General features: G+C 37.0%; 1 protein-coding gene across 1 annotated transcript in view; it reads left to right on the top strand.

Moving 5' to 3' along the window:
* Positions 1–21,147, top strand: part of CWF19L2 (CWF19-like 2, cell cycle control (S. pombe)) — a 118,594-nt gene that overhangs the window by 26,502 nt on the left and 70,945 nt on the right. The window contains exons 6-10 of the mRNA XM_006833957.1: positions 3,743–3,836; positions 8,887–9,002; positions 10,507–11,168; positions 17,430–17,523; positions 19,700–19,792. Coding sequence (XP_006834020.1) covers positions 3,743–3,836; positions 8,887–9,002; positions 10,507–11,168; positions 17,430–17,523; positions 19,700–19,792 — 1,059 coding nt within the window. The remainder of the gene's footprint in view (positions 1–3,742; positions 3,837–8,886; positions 9,003–10,506; positions 11,169–17,429; positions 17,524–19,699; positions 19,793–21,147) is intronic.

The following is a 21,147-nucleotide window of genomic DNA, read 5'->3' as shown; positions in this document are numbered from 1 at the left end:
ACAAAGTGAGTACAATATGTTGTTGGAAAAATGGAGCCAGTAGATTTGCTCAGTGCAGGGTTCAACAGGCCTTCAGTTTATAAAAACAAATGCAGTGTCCGTGAAGCACAGTAAAATCAGGCATGCCTGTCCATGATCCATAGCTGGATAATCCATGAATAAGAGCCATATGAAACAATAAACAGCAGAATCAGACCTATAAAACCGGTATCTATTAGAGTATTTAGTTAGCTTTATAAAATAGCAGTTGTTGTTGTTAAACACTGTCGAATTCATTCTGACTCATAGAGACCCTGTATAGCATTTCCGGGACTGTAAATGTAGGGAAACAGAAAGCCTCATCTTTCTCCTGAGGAGTAGCTGGTAGGCTCAAATCACCAACCATGTTGTTAGCAGCCCAGTGTTTATCCTACAGAGCCACTTTGCTCCTGCGGGGTCAAAAAGCAGAACGGTGTGAAGTCTGGGAATTGATTTTTACCCATTAATATCACATGCTTCTTTCTGAGTCCTGCTCTGCTGTTTGTTGACTTGATGATCTGGTGTGCTAGGGTAACCATTGTTTGTAGTTATAAATGTTGCTCGTGTTCTAACCTGTTCTTCACAACAAATAGACCATAGTAAGCTGCTACTTATCTTTAATAGGTTGAGATAGTGGTTAGTTTTCTTGAAAATACTGTTAAGTAGTCCTACTTTCACTTTTCATAGGAAACTGTAATAATTTTGTCTTCTTTATTTTGTCAACTTTCTAGTTTTGAGTTCCAGACTTTCTAACCACTATCATTTTTGTAATTAATCTTTGTACCTGTGTTATCTCTCTTATTTCTATTGCTGCTGCTTTAGTTTGAATGTTCTTGTTGTTAAGTTCTATTGAGTTGGTTCTGACCCATAGTGACCCTGTATAGGGTTTCTGGGGAGCAGCTAGTGAGCTTAAACTGCTGACCTTGCTTTCAAATGACTTTGCAGTCCAGCACAGTAATCCACATTGCCACACCAGGATGCCACCTATTAATTGTGTTTCCTTGGGAAAGTTACTTTACCTCTCTATGCCTTATTTGGCTCATCTTAAACTGGTGTGTTATGCTCATGTTTAATGAACTGAGGACAGCACCTAGAAATAAGAAATTAAACTTAGACACGTGGTTCAGGCCCTTATTTATTCTTGGACAATTACAATTTTAGTTTGTTTTTCAGCATCCCATAACTGATGTTGCATTAATTTTCTCAAAGTACATCTTTGACTATGGTATTTCTGGTTAGAAGCCTTCAGTGAATCAAATATACACTTTCCTGGTGGAGGAAGAACCACTAATGGTATTTCATGACACCCTCTTTTCTCATTCTCTCACTGAGGATTTAGAGTAAATTTCCTATTGAGACAGTTGCAAAGAAAAACCTTAGTGGGCTTATTTACCTTAGCCAGTGTCTCTTGCTCTTTGGAACAGGCTGTTTGCAGAGACCTGGTGGTTAATGGGGTAACAGTGGCAGTTGCCACAGTGCTTTCTTCAAGTGGGAATGTCTGCTCATTGTGGGGTTCAGTTACAGGCTCACTTGGCTTTCTGAAATCTGTTCCAGTTTAGCTATTTGTCTCCTATGTTTTTATTTTTTATTTCTCAACTTATTCAGGACCTGGACTGAAAAAAAGGATGCTATATTTACTCTTCTTCTTTATATGTCCCTGTAGTTTCCTACTAAACAGAGTCCAAACCTCCTTAATGGCTGGTATGTTTGCACTTTGTATTTTTGAAATTGTGGAATTACTATTCGTTTCCCTGTTAATTTCAATTTAGCATACAACTGTAAATTCTTGGATTTAGTTTTGAAGTTTGATTAGCTGTAATAATTTATGAATTTGTTTATACTGATATTTAAGGCAAATTGTTTTCTCTGAGATCTATTGTTTCACCAAACTAGTGCAGTCACTTTGCCTCATATTTTTCTGCAGACTCCTGCGTGTGAATTTCTTTTTTCTCCATCTGGTTTTTTTTCTAACTGAATTCCCTTCATCTCTGTATGTCTACATCCTGTTTATCTTTCAAGATCTATTTTATATATGCTCAGAAACTCCTCTTATTTCCCTTGACTGAAATAAGTCTTGCCCTTTGTTTTCATAAAACTTTATTGTTCCTTTACCATAGTACTTGTAGTTTTTCTGCAGAGTGCTATATTAGTCTTATCTTCATCTCCTTTGTAATATTTTATATTTTTTGAGATTGTATGTGTTTTGTTTTAATTGTGAACTGAGTGATAGTTTACATGGGAGAACATTGGCTTTACACCATCGTTTCATTGCAATGATTACTATAAACTTATTCTCCTTAGAAAAGTAGAGCAGCATGCCCGTTGTATAGCAACCAAATCTATTAACCAGCACAGTTGTAAGCAATGGTACCTGGCTCAAAGATGGCATCCATCTGCACTGCTTTGAATGTTTGTTGGTTTCCACAGTCCTTGAAATAATCCTGTCTCCTACATCAGACTACTGAAAGGGCTCACTAAGCTTCTCTGAATCTTCCATTCCAGGGTTTTGACCCATAATTTATCTTGTTCCAGTATACCCACATTTTACAAATTCAGATCCATTCTGATTATGCTTTGTCAGCCATGACTGAACTGGTTTGGAGCCTTGCATTATTATCTTCCTTAATGGCTGGTATATGTTTGCACTTTGTTTTTTTGAAATTGTGGAATTACTGTTTGTTTTCCTGTTAATTTCAATTTAGCATACAACTATAAGTTCTTGGATTTAGTTTTGAAGTTTGATTACCTGTAATAATTTGTGAATTTATTTAGGTAAGAATTTAGATTGTTGGGTACAGGAATGAATCATTTGGATTAGTAAGTGAGGTTAGCTAATTTCAAACATCTGCATGTCAGTATAGGTTTGTTGTTCTCTGCACTTTGATGTATTCTTAAGAAATAACATTTGGTTTCTTTTTGAGAAAAAAATTAGTCCTCCCTTTAAACCAAAAATGCTAAGGCTTATAATAGCAGTGAGGATAAAATGAAATTGGAAGAAATCTGAAATGATGATCTTTAGCTGAAGCTTTATGATATGAAGCATATTACGGGTATTATTACTTGGGTCTTCTAGAATAGTAGGTTCTAAAATGTGAGTCATGAAATTAGTTCATTTCAACCAGTAGTTTAAAATATGAAATACAGCATATATTACATGTAATAAAGATACATTTGTATCCTAGAACTTTGTTTTAGTCACGTTTTCTCTCTTTTTTTTCATGGTAAGTCATGGTCAGTTAAAAGAAATGGGAAGCCAGTGCTGTGTGTGTCCTTTTGCTTCCCTTAGGCCTGGACTGTACTATTAGCTATGGTCTCAGACCACTTGTCTAAAGTCCTTGGGTGTGAGTGGGCTTTGAAATCTGTACGTAGTTCATATCTTCCAAGCTCTTATTATTTGCTTGTTTATTATCTATGTGCCTCACTTAGATCATATGTTAGAGGAAGGGTAAGTCAGGCACACTGGCTGTTGTATCACCTACATACATCTAGCACTGTGTTGAGACATGGCAGGCATTCATTCAATAAAAGCATTGAGTGAATAAATTTAGGCATTATTTCCTTCAAGTTCTAGAAGAGTGTGAGTCTTAAGAGTGCTTTAATGATTTGCTGAAGATCAAAACAATCAAAACTAAATTGTTCTTGCTTTTTTAAAAAATTGTCGTTTACAATTTTTTTGTTGTGGGTTTATTTTTATTTTCTGACCTTTGTAAATGTTTTGTTATAGTCCAAATTGTTGCAAAGAGAATTGAATCCATACTGGAAAGATGGTGGGACAGGTCTACCACCAGAAGACTGTAATGTGTCATCAGTTGCTAAAGGTATGCCTAGATTTTGGTGGTTGGCACACAGACATTTCTTAACACTTATTATTCCTGACAGTATGAATTTGTTGGTAAATTGTCAGGGTGTATTAAATCTCCAAAATGTTTAATAATCTGAATCAGATTATGAAATGTACTAAATTTGTTTTATTAATCATTGTTTAAATATTTCCATATGATGCTATAATTTTGGTTAAGTCCTGAATTATATGTGTCTGTATATTTGCAAAGTTATGATAAATTTAGTTATTATCTGGTGTGAAATTTGTATGATTTCATATTATTAGCATCTATAGATTATAACTGAAAGCTTAGTTTACATATGACAAAGCATTGATAAAATATTTGCTTTTTTTGAGGTCTTAAATTATTAGTACTTGGGAGCATTCTTTTAATTATGGTACATTTGGAAGCAAATTGATTAAAAAACATTTTTATACTGGATAGCATTATTTAATTGCGTTTCCATTTTAGATAGCTTAATAGAAAATATGGAGTCCTGGTGTGGTGCTGTGGGCTAATGTGTCAGACTGCAAAGTTGTTTGAACTTCATGGTCAGTGGTTCAAGCTTACCAGCTGCTCTTTGGAAACCCTATACAAGGTTTTGCTATGGGTCGGAATTGACTCAATGGCACTTAACAGCAACAATAACAATAAAAAATATCCCTTGAGGATTTAAAAATGCTTGGTTTGTTACATTCTATAACAAATGTAAAAAGTATATGTTTCTGAAATTTCATGGAAATACTGTATAAACATTGAAGATGTGTTTTTACAACTAAGGAAATTTTTATTTTGCCAACGTTAAAATCTGTATTGACCTCAGAAGAATGGTGCCCAGCTGCTACTACTGAGCATTCTGATCAGGGCCATAATAGATGGACCCAGACAGAATGTGGCAAAAATGTGGAGCAGAATCTCAAATTCAGAAAATAGACAGAAACACACAACAGACTCCTGGACTGACTGAAACTGGAGGAGTCCCTGAAACGATTACCCTGAGATCATCTGTAAACTTGAATCAGAACTGGCCTCTGAGGTCACCTTTTAGCTAAATGTCAGATTGGTTCACAAAGTAAAAAATGTCACCCATGAGTACTGCACTTCTGTAAAAGGTCACCTATATGAAACCAACAGGTAGAAATTATAAAACAAAGATAATATAATGGTGGCAAGGAAACTACATTAACAGAGAGGAACAACCACTCAGAAATATTGAAAATACTCATATATCTGAAAAATGTGACTTATGTCACTGAACAATTTATGTAGAAATTGTTGAATGGGAACCCAAACTACTGTGTAAGCCTTCACTGAAAACAAAATGAAGTAATATTGAAAAAAAAAAAAAAAAATCTTTATTGACCTTAGAATAATACTGATAATTTCCAGCAGATGGAGACAAAATATTTGTCATCATAAGCACACTTTATAGCATAAAGAAAATTCTTTTATGCCAATTAAGTAATATATTTACAACTGAATGAAAAGTTTATTAATTAAAATCCAGCTGCTGTGCAGACTTGATGGCATTAACAACAAGTATGCGGGTACTCATCCATTGCTGTTGAGGCAATTCCAACTCCTAGCAACTCTAGGTCAGACTAGAACTTCCCCAAATTGCTAACTTTGATTAGCAGCTGAGCACTTGAGCACCGTGCCACTGGTTCTCCTTGTTATGCGGATGGCATTTTGTTAATATGGTCATGGTAACATTTCATCTAAGTGATTTATTGGTATGGTATTTTCATGTTTTTCAGACAAAGTTTATTTTTATTTTGACCACTTGTTAAAATACAAGAGGGTTACAAAAAGTGCATGGAAAAATGGAGTAGAAAGATAATGGAATTTTTCAACGAACTTATCAAAGCCCCCTTGTATTTTATATAGTCACATTCCTAGAGCCATTTCACATGTTTCTTTATAATAATTAGCAATTTTATTGAAGTAATTATCATTTTATTGTCACTTAGCATTGGCATTAATGTGTCTGTTGTCATCTGTAATGTAGTAGTAGTGGTGTCAGATCTTGTCTCAGTTCAGGAAGAATGAGAATCCGCATCAGCACCAGTCTGATTCCTATGAGGAGGAGATGTCCTTTCCATGGGGCTTTCTACTTCTCTGCTGGCTGAAATAATAATTTGTTGCAGTGGCCACACAGAATTTACAGACCATACTCAGTTAGATAGTTTAGCAGGGATCAGGTTTAAATTAGAAAGAACAGGAACAGGATCAATGTCAGGAAGTACACAGGCAAGGGCTAGAAGGCTCCCCGCAAAGTGTAGAGCGCAGCTCTCCCTTATTTAACATAGGACAGCGCTCTCTCTCGCTCTCCAGCTGGCTGTGCAGGCCTTCTTCCAACCCCCTTAATATATGACCAGAGTCCTGGTGTGACACTGTAGGATATCACTGAACCGCAAGGTCAGTGGTTCAAATCTACCAGCCACTCCTCCGAGACCCTATACAGGGTTGCTGTGAGTCAGCACTTGACAATAATAATGTATGACCAGGTATTACAGCCAGGGACACAAATATATTGTGATGGTTTCTTTTCTTTATCACGGTGCAAATAACATTTGGTCAAACAAGAGCAAGAACAAAATATGCTTTTGAGTGAATATGAGTCACTGTGTAAATCAGAGATCCAGATGCCAAAGTACTAAGTATTTCTGATGTGTAAAGAAAGGTCACGTTATCTTGTAATCACTTAGTAGAGGTCAACTTCTGAGATTTGATTAAGAGAAAACAAGTTTGAATAGAATGAATTTGAAGGCTGAGAAGTCTTTGCTCTCTTCAATCCCACTTTTTAAAAACTGAAGTCTGACACATGGAAAAGTACAAGTCTTAAGTGTACAAACTGTTTTGATACAGTGAAAACATTTTTGTGGTCATCAGTTTAAAAACTCAGCATCCCAGAATCTTTCTTTGACTCCTTCTTATCATTACCCTTTTATCAAAAGCATAACCATTTTGGTTTCTAACACCCAAAATCAATTTTGCCTAGAATCATATAGTAAAATGTCCTCTTTTTGTTTTTGCCTTCTTTTGTCCACATTTTGTGTTTTTTTCATGTTGTTGTATGTGAATTGTAGTTTATTCTTCTTCATTGCTATATAGTAGTCTATTTTTGGAATCTATTTTTAGAATATATCAAATCTTTATGTTGAGTCAACTGATGGTTGACATTTGGGTTGTTTTCAGCCTGGGGTTATTGCAGATTGTTCTGCTATGAACATTTAAAAACTCTCTTTTTTAAGAGCTATTGTGCATACGTTTCTATTGGTTTTAGAGTTGGGTGGTGGTGGCTATGTGCCATGGAGTCGGTTTCAACTCATAGTCAACCCTGCATAGGGTTTCTGAAGCTGTAAATCTGTACGGGAGCAGAAAGCCTTATCTTTTTCTCATGGAATAGCTGGTCGTTTCAAACTGCTGACCTTGAGGTTAGCAGTATGACTTGTCACCACTATGCTGCCAGAGCTCCTTTTGAGAACTGGATAGATTAAAACAATATATATGAATATAGGACCCATCTCTAAAACCAATAGAAATACACGCACACTAAAAGACATTAAAAAAAAAATATATGCCCATAGCAAAACAATTTACAATAACCACAGGCTGGAAACACTCAAATGTCAGTCATCAGTAGATTGAATATATAGATATGATAGATTCTTAAAATTGTTGTTGTTAAGTGCCATCGAGTTGGTTCTGACCCATAGTGACCCTGTATAGGCTTTCTATGGAACGGCTGTTGAGTTTGAACCACCAACATTGTGCTTCAAACTGACTTTGCTGTCCAGTGCTTTATCCCACAGCACCACACCAGGACTCCAAATATGAAAACATTTAAATATGATTTCTAAAATAGACTACTATACAGCAATGCAGATGAATGAACTACAATTTATATATAGTCATATTTGGCTTCCTGGTATGGCACTGTAGGATAAGCGCTGGACCACAGGGTTGGTTTGATCCACAAGGTCGGTGGTTCAAACTCATCAGTCGCTTCTTGGAAACCCTATACTGGGTTACTGTGGGCCAGAACCAACTCGACAACACCTAAGAATAACATACTCATATGTGAGTAAGGAAAAACTAGAGTTCTGATTTAAGTAATTGTTTAGATTCTCTCTTTATATGAGGGAGATTCAAAAGTTTGTGGAAAAATATAATGAAAAGATAATTAAAAATTTTCACAAACTCTTTGAAGCTCCCACGTATAGTATCAAAACTGTGATGTGTATAAAAGGAATGTAAGCAGTTTGACAAAATTTGTTGCAGTAACAGGCATTCTAATGTTCATAGTTGATAATCAAGATTAAAGTAGGATAATTTGTTTTAACATGCATTCCAGCTTTATTTTCTCTCTCTTCCTCATTTAGGCTTTGTGTTACATCTAAGGTAGCTCCTCCCCTCCCTACATCCTTGCTTATAGAAATTCAACTCTCTTTTGTGAGCCTAGTTTGTGGAATTTACCCCTAACCTCTAGTTGGAAATAATCCTTTGCTTTTCTAATTTTCTGTAAGCCTTTAAATCTTTTTATAATATTTTCCTTCCTCATAGTGATAAAACTCTGTACCTGATATAGTGTTCTTAAGTGCTGTCAAGTCATTTCTGACTCATAGTGACCTTGTGTAGAGTTTCCAAAGAGCTACTGGGGAGTTTGAACTGTTGACGTTGTGGTTAGCAGTTTAGTGCTTATTCTACAGGGCCACACCAGGATGCCTGTACCTGATATGTTGTTTTTGTTGTTGTTAAGTGCCATCGAGTCAGTTCTGACTCATAGCGACCCTGTGTAGGGTTTCCAAAGAGTGGCTGGTGAGCTTGAACTGCTGACCTTGTAGTTCAAACCAACCTTGTAGTACAGTGTATTAACCCACAGTTCCACAAATATGCTGAGTTGAATTTTCAGTGCACTTGTAAATTTTTTTCAAAGAAAATATTTAAATTTCTAGTTACATAAGTAATCATCAAAGTAATAAATACTAATTCTATGATAGCAGCATGAAAAGTATAACTGACATTTAATATTGGAATTTAGTTTCAGTAGTAGAAGATGGTGGATTAAGCTGGCTAAGGAAGTCTTACCAGAGAATGAAGGAACAAGCCAAGAAACAAAATAGAAATTTTGAAGACATTGTAGCTGAACGATATGGTGTGAGTATCTGTATTAAGGAAATATGTATTATTTTTAGAATTAGATGGAAAATAACCGCCTTTGTCAGTGTTTGTGCCAGGAAACACTTTTGAATTGAAATAATACTAAATTTCAGATACCACTGAAGTAATATTCTGCTTTTCATTATTATATAAATTTATGTAACTTTTTTAATGTACTAAGACATAAATATGTAAAACTTAAAAATACATTAAAAAATTTAAGAATGTTACAAGTTTTCTCATTCTGAAAAATTTAAGTAATACAGGAAAAGCTCCATAGTATACCTTGGAGATAACCACTGTTGACTTTGGCATATTTTCTAATTTTTCTTTTTTTGAGGGCATTTCTGTGTGAACACTCTTAAAACAATGGAACCATTCTCTGCATGCTATTTTATAATTAGCTTCTCTATTCACCATGTACAGGTAATCTTTCTATTTCTGTCTGCATTTTTCCATTTCTGTGGGTTTTGATGTCTTTTGATGAGTGTAAGTAAAAAAGGACTGCTGCTAGGGTTTCTGTTCCTACATGCATTGGGTTTATTCCAGACGGAATGTGTTTAAACCTGTCTCTGGTTGTTAGGTGACTGCAGACAAGTTCTCTCAGTAATACACTTGTCTGACACTTGTCTTAGTCTTGTTAGGGTGCCTTCATAAAAAGGTCCAATCAAAGCAGTGACTTCTGAAAGGATCTGCCAGGCCAGTTAAATTCAAGGCAGCGAAATCAGCTCATTAGGTTATGGGGACCATTTTGGGAGACTCCAAAAAGAGGAATCTTGATATATTTTTCTCGAAGGCCACAGGATGATAATGGGGGCTTGTTATGAAGAAATGTTAAGAAAATTGAAAGCTGCATTGATGAAATACAGGTCAGGAAAGTTGTGCTGAGGATTATTTTTTCCATCATGGCAATGTGCCTGCTTATTCTTTGAGAGTAGCAAGGGCTGTCCTATAAAAATTTTGTGGGGAAACCGTACTGCATTGACCCTACAGCTCTGGTCTTGGCCCTTCCGCTTCTTATAACTTCTGCTTTCTTTCTCTTTCTAAAGCTGCAAAGAATTTGCAAGCTAATGGTGGACTCACTAATTTAGGTTTTATCACTTTTCATTCTTCTGTTCAGTGAATCTGGGCAGTTTTGAAGGCATGCAGTATTCATTTACAAGTCTTTCTTATTCTTTAACTGCTCTTTTCACGTGAGTCACTTTTGTTTTAGCATTATGGTAACTTCTTCGATCTCACTGACAATACGAGTTAATTATTAAAAAATCTCTGCTGTTTTCTGCATAATTGTTTTAAATATCAGACATTTATTTAGTTAAGTTTTCATTGTTCACTCATAGTTTTTAAAGTATCACTTTTGAGGTCAAATGATTGTAATGGGTCCTTTTTCCCTTTTAATTTTGACATATGGCAGTTGGTCATGACACAGTGGCATAAGGGTGGAAATGTTCATTGACTGTTTTTAATTTTAGATATTTTGTTTGATTTTTCTCCTTTGTAGTCAATGGAAGTATTTCAGTCGAAATTAGAAGAAGCTGAAAAAACTGCATCCAAAAAAGAAGATTGTAGGCAAGAACGGTGGAGAAAGCCAACATATTCAGATAAATCACAAAGTAGTCAAGAAAGCAGAAGATCAGACTTAGTAAATTATAATAGAGGTTCCAGCGCTAAATATGGCATAACAGATAGTACAAACAATAGTAATAAAGACAACTTTAGTGATGCTGAAAAAGATAATAAATCTAGGTCTTCAGAAACGTGGAGAAGCAAATCCAATCCAAGGCAAAGTCAACAGTTTTCTTCTCTTGGTAATTTGAGACCTAAATTTTTAAGACCTTCTGATGATGAAGAACTATCATCTCATAGCAAGGGCAGAAATTTTGAACTTCCTTGTTCATCTTCAGCATTGGCTGCTCAGGTCTCTTTGCATCATGGTTTTCAAAAACCCAGAGAGAACAGTGAAAAAAGTGTATCATCATGGAGACGATCTGACAGGAGAGAAGGAGACAAGAAACGCTCAAATCAAAAGTCATGGGAAACCAGTAGCAGTGCTGACTACGGACACTTCCCAGGAGATTTGAGGGAAAAGCCACAGGATGAGAGCTTGAGAGAGAACACTTCCAAAGAAGTACATCTGCAAGACACAAAGTCTTCTGTATCTGGGTATTTTGTTATTTATTTTTAAAACTGGTAGATGAATTTTAAAGTACAGAGGACTCAACAGAACTATAATTTTAGAACAATAGCAGTTAATTAGATAGGAGTTATACTCTTCTGTTTCTTTAAAATTGATGTAAGATATGAGGTATCATGTTTTATTGATTTCATTATTTTTTCTGGTGAAAAGAACTGGAGAAAGAATTGAGTAGCTAGATCTGCACACAAAATTTGCTGCTTTCTTGCAGTCTAAAAAGCTGAATGCATTCTTTTAAATGAAGGTGCTGTAGGAAATATTTTGGTACGTTTTGTTACTGATGCCATATTCCTTCCTAAGTAAATTGCTTATAAAATCCTAATTGTGAATACTGCATGTCTAAGGAGCTCTGGTAGCATAGTGGTTACGAATTGCGCTGCGAACCTCAGGGTCAGCAGTTCGAAACTATTAGCGGTTCTGAGGGAGAAAGATGAGTCTTTCTGCTCCTGTAAAGATTTACAGCCTCAGAAACCCTGTACAGGGTCGCTATGAGTTGGAACTGACTCCATGGCACATAGCAACAACAACATAGGAGGCTAATGTGTCAGACTTCAAAGTCATTTGAGCTGCAGGCGTGGTGGTTCAAGCTCACCAGCTGCTCCTTGGAAACCCTATATAGGGTCGACTGCTCCCTCCTGACAATATGTCCGAAGTATGAGAGACGAAGTTTGGCCATCCTGTCTTTCAAGGAACACTCTGGCTGCACATCTTCCAACACAAATCTGTTGGTTCTTTTGGCAGCCCGTGGCACTTTCAATATTCTCCTCCAACACCATAACTCAAAGGCATCAATTCTTCTACGGTCTTCCTTATTCACTGTCACAGTTAGAGTATACTATATAGAATTTGCTTTACCGCTGCTTTTACTTATTTCTCTCTCTCTTTTTTTTTTTTTGGTAATCATTAAAATTCCTGTTATTCCTAAACAGCCATAATAGTTGTTTTTTATCTTACTGAAACATAATATGATTGGAACCCTGGTGGTGTAGTAGGTTACACGTTAGGCTACTAACTGCAAGGTCAGCAGTTCGAATCCACCAGCTATTCTGTGGGAGAAAGATGAGGCTTTCTGTTCCTGCTCAGCCCTAATCAGGGTCACTGTCAGTCGGAACTCACTTGAAGGCACACAACAACAACAATTACAACATAGTATGATTTGCTTAATTATTCTTCTATTAGTCTACATCTAGGACTCCTGTAGGATAAGCACTGGACTGTGAATCAAAAGGTCAGACTCACTAGCTGCTCCTCAGAAACTCTTTACGGGTCACTATGAGTCAGAATTGACTCAACAGCACTTAACAACAGTGTACATTTAAGGGGTCCTGGTAGTGTTGGTAAAATAAGCCCTGGTCTGCTAATCACAAGGTCGGCAGTTCAAACCCACTTGCTGCTCTTTGGGAGGAAGATAAGATTTCCTGCACCTGGAAAGAGTCAGAATTGACTTGACAGCAGTAGGTAGGTTTGTTTGTTAAATAAACTTTTAGGTTAGCTCCAACTTTCTTTTTTGCCCTCTTTTGTAGTAAAACTATACTCATCATCTTTAGGCAAAGATTTTAGTATGAATTTCTGATCTCCTTTGGTTAAATTTTAACAAGTGGTATATTGAATCAAAGGATGTGAATATTTTCATGGCTCCAAATGCAGATATAAAAATTACTTTGCATAGAGATTATAGTAATCTGCAATTTCACCAACAGGTATGAGAGGATCTACTTCATTATATGTTTTATTATAAACAACTTTGGCTAATGTATTAGTAAAATAGGTATTTCATTGTTAAATTTACATTTATTTTATGACAGGTGAAGAGGAAATTTTTTGTAGCTCAATTTTTAATTTTCCAAAGTTTCAGAATAATTTGTATTTCATTTTTAATGAATAATTTCTTTTTGATTTTGACCTATTGAAATCCTAGTATTGCTTGATTTGACTGAACTTTTTTGTGTATTAACAGTTGTAAATGATTTATTTTACTTTTTTGCTTTTTAATTTTTATAACTTAAACTTGTGATTAAAAAGACATTAAGAAGACAAGAAAGAAGGAAAAGGTCAAAATGGATGTCAGAAGAGACATTGAAACATGCTCTCTAGCGTAAAGATGCTAAATCAGTTGGAAGAAATGAGGAGGTACAAGAGCTGAACATAAAATTTCAAAGATTAACTCGAGAAGATAAAGCCAGATATTACAACAAAATTTGCAAAGATCGGGGGTCAGAAAACCAAAAAGGAAGAATACACTCAGCATTTCTCAAGCTGGAGGAACTGAAGAAAAACTCAAGCCTTGACTTTTGTTATTGAAAGATTCTCTGGGCAAATTATTGAATGATGCAAAAAGCATCAAGAGAAGATGGAAGGACTACACAGAGTCACTGTACCAAAAGGAAATGGTTGATGTTTAGCCATTTCAAGAGGTACCATATGATCAAGAGCAATGATACTGAAGGCAGAAGTTCAAGGTGCATTGAAGGAATTGGCAAAGAATAAGGCACCAGGAATTGAAATCTTTCAAGAAAGTGAGGCGGCACAAGAGGCACTCAGTCATCACTGCCAAGAAATTTGGAAGACAACTGTCTGGCCAACTGATTTGAAGAGATCCGTATCTGTACCCATTCCAAAGAGAGGTGACCCAACGGAATGTGGAAATCATCGGACAATATCATTGATATCCAATGTGAGTAAAGTTTTACCAAAGGTAGTACAGAAATAATTGCAAGCATACATTGACAGAGAGCTTCCAGAGGTTCAAGCTGGATTCAGAAGAGGCCGTGTAATGAGGGATATCATTACTGATATCAACTGGATCTTGGCTGAAAGCAGAGAATACCATAAAGATGTTTACCTGTGCTTTATTGACTACGCAAAGGCTTTCAATTGTGTGGATCATGACAAGCTATGGACAACATTGCGTAGTATGAGTATTCCTGAAAATTTAATTGTGCTCATGAAGACTCTGTACCTGGACCAAGAGGCATTTGCTCGAACAGAACATGGAAACACTGAATGGTTTAAAATTAAGAAAGGTATGTGACAGGGTTATATTCTTTCACTATACTTGTTCAACCTGTATGTTGAGCAAATAATCTGAGAAGCTGGGTTATATGAAGAAGAACGTGGAATCAGGATTGAAGGAAGACTCATTAACAACCTGCGTTATGCAGATGATACAACCTTGCTTGCTGAAAGTGAAGAGGACTTAAAACATCTACTGATGAAGATCAAAGAGCACAGCCTTTGCTATGGATTGCTCTCAAAGTAAAGAAAACAAAAATCCTCACCCCTGGACCAATAAACAACATTCTTATCAACGGAGAAAAGATTGTAGTTGTCAAGGACTTCATTCAACTATAACACTCACGGAAGCAGCAGTCAAGAAATCAAATGACATGTTGCATTAGGTAAATCTGCTGAAGAAGACCTTTTTAAAGTGTTGAAGAGCAAAGATGCCAACTTGAGGATTAAGGTGTGCCTGGTCCAAGCCATGGTATTTTCAGTAACCTTATATGCATGCAAATTCTGGACAGTAAATAAGGAAGACCATAGAAGAATTGATACTTTTGAGCTATGGTGTTGGAGGAGAACATTGAAAGTGCCATAGGCTTCGAAAAGAACTAATAGATCCATTTTGGAAGGCGTGCAGCCAGAGTGCTCCTTGGAGGCCAGGATGGCCAAGCTTTGTCTCTCATACTTTGGACATATTGTCAGGAAGGACCAGTCACTGGAGAAGGATATCATGTTTGGTAAGGTGGAGGGTCAGAGAAAAAGAGGAAGACCCTTAGTGAAATGGATTGGCAAAGTGGCAGCATCAATGGCTCAAGCGTGGCAACAGTAGTGAGGTTGGCTCATGATCGGGCAGTGTTTCTTTCTTCTGTGCAGAAGGTTGCTATGAGTTGGTACCTACTCGATGGCACCTAACAACAATTACACCAACAAACTTGTCATGGAGCCTTGGTGTGGCACTGTGGGTTAATGCGCTGGACTGCCAAGTCTGTTTGAGCTCAAGGTCTGCTCTTCAAGCTCACCAGCTGCTCCTAGGAAACTCTATACAGGGTTGCTATGGGTCAGAACTGACTTGACAGAACTTAAGACAACAACAATGAACTTGTGATATATTTTTATATGCCAAAGTTTAAAATACTTTGTATTATCAAAACTTTTGACACTTTGGGATATCTTCCATCTCTTTTTAGTTTTGTCCAGAGCTTAGCTTCCTATGTTCATGTTAATTTCCAAAGACAACCATAAAGGGATAAAATGAAATAGGAATCTTAATACATTGATCATGGGAGTTTTTGATAAGCTTTGTTAAGGTAATTTTGGTGGAATGTGATTAAAATTGAATGATTAGAGGCATAACTCATTGCTATTGATTGATTCTGACTTAACAAGCTGATAGGACAGTAGAACTGCCCCATAGATTTTCCAGGTCTATGATATATCTGATCCTGATGTGGCACTGTAGGATAAACACTTGACTAATAACTGCATGGTAGCGGTTCAAACCTACCAGCTGCTCTTTGGAAGTTCTCTATAGAGTCACTGTGAGTCGGAGCTGATTCAACAGCACTTATCAACAACAACAGTCTGTCTGGAAGCAGGCTGCCACATCAATCTCCTGTTGAGTGGCTGGTGGGTTTTAACCACTGACCTTTCAGTGTTTGCTGAGTGCTCTTAAGTACTATACCACCAGGGCTCCCTGATTAGAGGTATAGGAGAGAATTTAAAAAGTGCCAGAAGTACAGCATTTTCAGAGAGAACTAGACAATACTTATAGTTTGTTGTAAAATAGATGTTTGTGTTATAGGTTAGTCAGTCAGACTGTAGAAACTTAAACAACTAATGGTGGCGGTGTGGTTATGTGCTGTAGAGTCGATTCTGGCTCATAGTGACCCCTATGTAGGGTTTCTAAGGCTGTTAATATTTGCGGGAGCAGAAAGCCTCATCTTATTCCTGTGGAGTTGCTGATAGAGTTGAACTGCTGAACTTGTGGTTAGTAGCCCAACTCCTAACCCACCGCACTACCAGAGTTCCTTAAACAACGTGTATCTTGGTCTAATACAAATGGTAAATATTCAGGAAATTAGTTAAATTCATGTAAGTTTAACACTTTTTGCTATTATTTTTAAAAACAATGAACTAATTGTAATAATATTCAGTAATAAATTTTTATGTACTTTTTTCCTCCCTAAGTCTGTCTTCTTCCACTTGGCATAATTACTTTGAAATTTGAATGATATTGGTTGGTTACAGTAACATCACTTGAGTTGGTATCACCTGGTGCTGTCACTCACAGTGTCACCATCCCTCCGTGAGTGGGGCTGGCTGATGGGGAAACCCACCCCCCTATTGGAGATGTGACCCCACCACTCCCATAGCTCCTTTCCTCTTCAGTTAGTCAAGGCAAAGACTCTCCTCTTCCTCACGGGTGGGCACCATGGTCTACCCATCTCCTGGTTGCTGGGTGAGACGGCATTTGATGAATTACTATACTGGGCCCTGTTGAGTCCACTGCATTGGCACCCTTTCCCCAATTGTTGCTTGTTTGAGGGTGTTTCATTTTGATTCCAACTCATAGCAATTCTATAGGGCAGAGTAGAACTACTCCATTGGCCTTCTAAGACTGCAGATCTTTATAGGAGCAGACAAGCCTCACCTTTCTCCCTTGGAGCAGCTGGTGGTTTGAACCACTGATCTTTAAGTTAGCAGCCCAGCGCTTAACACACTGTACCACCAAGGTTCCTTATTAAATTAAAAAAATATAGTGAATTTATTAATTGATTTATTTAATGTTATTGGAACCACAATCAGGCCGTTTGTTACTTACCATAGGTCATAATGACATTGCAACAAAGAAACTTTAACTACTGATGATGGTGGTGGCTGTGTGCTGTGGAGTCGGTTCCAACTCATAGCGACCCTGTACAGGGTTTCCGAGGCTGTAAATCTTTACAAGAGCAGAAAGCCTCAACTTTCTCCCGTGGAACACCTGGTAGTTTCGAACTGCTGACCTTGTGGTTCACAGCCCAATTTGTAACCACTACGCTTCCAGAGCTCCTTAAACTACTGATAGATGTTGAATATGGAATATAATTCTTATGTATTAGAATCATCATCTCTTCGTGGTGCTAAATGCCTTGTTGAGGTTAATTAAAGTAACATTTGTCTTGATATTGTTACTTACAGTGTACCTGTATTTCATATACTCTTAATCCATCTGTTTAAAACAGAAGTAGTTCAGAGGATGAGTCTATCCACATCCTGAGTGTTGATGAGAAGAACAAGTTGGGAGCCAAGATTATCAAGGCAGAGATGATGGGAAATATGGTAAGACTCTTGAATGTTACACTTTTGGAGAATTATTGTTGTGAAGTGCCGCCAAATAGCGAACTTGTAGAGGGGTTCTTTCTGAGGCTGTAAATCTTTGTGGGAGCAGAAAGCCTCATCTTTCCCCTCCAGGCACTGGTGGACTCAAGCCACCGACCTTGTGGTTTGCAGTCCAGTACTTATCCTACACAGCCACCACGCTCTCCCTTTTGGAGAAGAGTGTTGTCGTTTTTAAGTGCTGTCTAGTTGGTTCTGACTCATAGCAACCCTGTATAGAGTTTCCAGTGCTTTTTAAATCTTTGAGGGAGCTGAAAGCCTTATCTTTCTCCCACGGAGTGGGCTCGAACTGTCAACCTTGTGGTTTGCAGCTGTGTGCTTGGTACTGTTTAATTCCTTAGAGAAATGCTTAGATATATCTTGAAATTGTACTATCGATCCACACCTAAATAAATTACCTACTTTTTGTCTGATTTCTGGAATTGAAGATCCTTGGGAATTACCTGGTTTTTTGTTTGTTTGTTTCTTGTTTTAGTTTGCTATTCAGTTCATTCTTACACTTCTAACTTACTGAGCATTATTTAAGGGAGATAAATGTTGTACTCTCTTCTTTCCCTTTTTAGTCATATGTCCTAAAGAACACATTCTTTTCTTCAATTCCTTTACTTAGGGGCCTAACAAAAGAACTCCTCAATAGGATGGTTGATTCAGTGGTAGAAGTTTTCATGCAATAGTTGGTGCCTGAAATTGTGTTGGATGCTTTATATAGGATAGCATGTTTAATCCTTTACTGGGGTTTTGATTTAATGCTTTTTTACCTCAGACCTGAATAAAAATATACATGATTTGGTAAAGCTGCTGTATTTACTTACTTAATCTACCTACTTCTTCATTTAGTAAATAAGTCACATGCCTTGTATGAAGTAGAAACTCAGCAATATGAGAGAGCTTCAAAAAGTTCATGGGAAAGTTCCATTTTCTTTTAATTCCGTTTTGCCATGAACTTTTTGAAGCCCCGTCTTACATATTAGAGCGAACATGGCAGAATAGCAAAGGCAGATAGGTTTTGTGCTTTACAAAATACTAGATTCATTTATGGACATGTGTATGTACTCACCTTAGTCCCAATGAGTAGTGAATTTTAAGTCATTTTCTGTTTCAATGGAGCATAAACACATTTTTCTTTCATACAGCAAAAGATGGCCAAATAAGATATCCCTGTTTTTCTTAGCTTATAGGTTTAATAAAAGGCTTATCTTGTATATACTTATCTCTGTAAATCTGACTTTTAGTAACACTGAGCTTAAAGTCACCACAGAGATTGGTAAAAGCAGTCACAGCAGTGAAAATAGAAAATTTTAGTTTTGAAAAATTAGCTAAAGTAGTGAAAAAGACGTCACCTTGGTGGGAAGTTAGCTTATGCTCCAGTAACTGTTCCTATGTAAATGGAACCACTATCGTATGGAATGCTTTCCTGTGCTTGTCACATAAATCTGTTTACTTAATTTTTTACTTTGTGATCTGTTGCTTTATATGTCAATTGTTTTATATAAATTCCTATAAGCTTCTGAAGTAAAAATAAAATATTTTCAAAATTCTTATTTGAATTGCTTGTTAGCAATAAGGAAATCAGTATTTTAAGTCTTATGATAGTTGTTAAAATAATTGTTAAGTTTTAAGTATATAATATCTTAGGACTTATAAACCTTCCATCCTTAAAGCTATGTAATTTGTCTTCCTGTTGTTCTTAAGTGCTGTCGAGTCCATTCTGACTCATGGCGACCTTGTGTAGCGTTTCCAGGGAGTGGCTGGTGAGTTTGAACCACCGACCTTGCGGTTCAAACCAGCCTTATGGTTCAAACCTTGTGGTTCAAACCGGCCTTGTGGCCCAGTACTTTATCCCATAGCGTCATACCAGGACTCCTCTATCTCCCTGTGTCCCCAAAAATGTATATCCCTATAATTATTTTCTCTTCAAAAATATAAGCAAATTCCACTGTTACGTGAGAAGTTTATAACTGCGATAAATTGATTAGACTGCAAATTGATAATTAAAGGCTACATGGGTGTTCATAATGGTATTTTATTCTGTTATGTAAATTTGAAAAATTCTGTAGTGAAGATATAAAAATATGTTTATATATATACGTACTTACTTAATCTGTTTTTGTTTTTGAAGGAATTAGCTGAAAAACTTAAAGTCCAGCTTGAAAAGGCAAATAAATTCAAAGAAACTGCAACACATATATCATCAAAAAAATCTGCAGTTAAGGTAAGGAATAAAAGTTTGTTTGCAGGCGTATAATTACCTTGTACAGCAGTATTGCTGGCTTGTCTGTTGCATGTGTGAATATATATGTTTGTTTGCTTATTTATGACATTTATTTTCATATGTATTCTTTTACATCCCATCAGTGTGCTATGGTGGAAAAAGAATCTAGGCTTGCTCCCAAGAAGGTTTGGTTTTTATCTAGATTCTGCCCCTTACTGACTATTTGACTTTGTCAGTTAATCTCTCTGGGCCTTAAATTCTTTCCCTATAAAATGATAATTTTGAAATAGGTGTCCATTTCATGTAAAACAAATGATTTTGGTTCATAATTCATCTTTCCATTCATTAGCAAACAAAATAGACAAAACCACCTACCTGAATGGACCTTTCATCTGGATGGGAAAGAAAGGTAATAAACCAAAAATAAATACAGCAAATTGTTGTTGTTAGGTGTTGAGAAGTCTATTTTCAGCTCACAGCAGCCCTCATGATAGAGTCACATTGCTCCATATGGTTGCCTGGAGGTGGTAATATTTAGGGAGCAAGTCACCGAGTTTTTCTTTCAGGTAGCTGCTGGGTGGCTTTGACCTTAGTTTGGCAGCTGAGTGCTTAACCATTGTGCCACCAAGGCTTCTTACAGCATATTGCCAAGAAAACCAAACCTTGCCATTGAGTCGACTCCCATTGATAGCCCCACTATAGGGCAGAATAGAAGTGTTCCCGAGGATTCCCAAGGCTGGAAGCAGATCGCCATGTCTTTCTCTCGTAGAGTGGCTGGTGGGTTTGAACTGTTGACCTTTGCTTAGCAGCCCAGTGCTTAACCACTGCAACAGTAGGGCTCCTTTATAGCATAGTAGCAAACCCACTGACCCTGAGTGGACTCTGACTCCTAGTGACCCTCTAGGACTGAGTGGAGCTGCTCTTTTGGAGTTTGAGACTGTGACTCTTCATGGAAGCAACCGAACTCTTCTTTACTCCAGTGGAGCAGCTTGTAGGTTTGAACTGCCAACTTTATGGTTAGCAGCCCAACACTTAATTCACTATACCAACAGGGCTCCTTGACAGCATGTTGCTATTAAATGCTGTCGAGTTGGTTCTGACTCTAATTGACCCACTGTAGGGTTTTCAAGGCTATAATTCTTTTTTTTTTAATGCTTTATTGTAAATTATGTGATAGTTTACATGGGAGGACATTAGTTTTACATTCATCCTATTGTATATCGTTTCATTGTCATGGTTATAATCTCCTCCATGCATCATCAACCAACCAAAGGATATACACTACAAGCCTGCCCCCCGGTTGTCAGCACACAACTCCTCTCCCTCTCTGTGTCTAAAGCCCCCAGCCACTCCAT

This window comes from Chrysochloris asiatica, unplaced genomic scaffold, assembly GCF_000296735.1.
Source record: "Chrysochloris asiatica unplaced genomic scaffold, ChrAsi1.0 scaffold00008, whole genome shotgun sequence".
Classification (NCBI taxonomy): domain Eukaryota; kingdom Metazoa; phylum Chordata; class Mammalia; order Afrosoricida; family Chrysochloridae; genus Chrysochloris; species Chrysochloris asiatica.
Note: the sequence above shows the minus strand (reverse complement) of the source record. Positions and strands in the feature narration are given on the sequence as shown.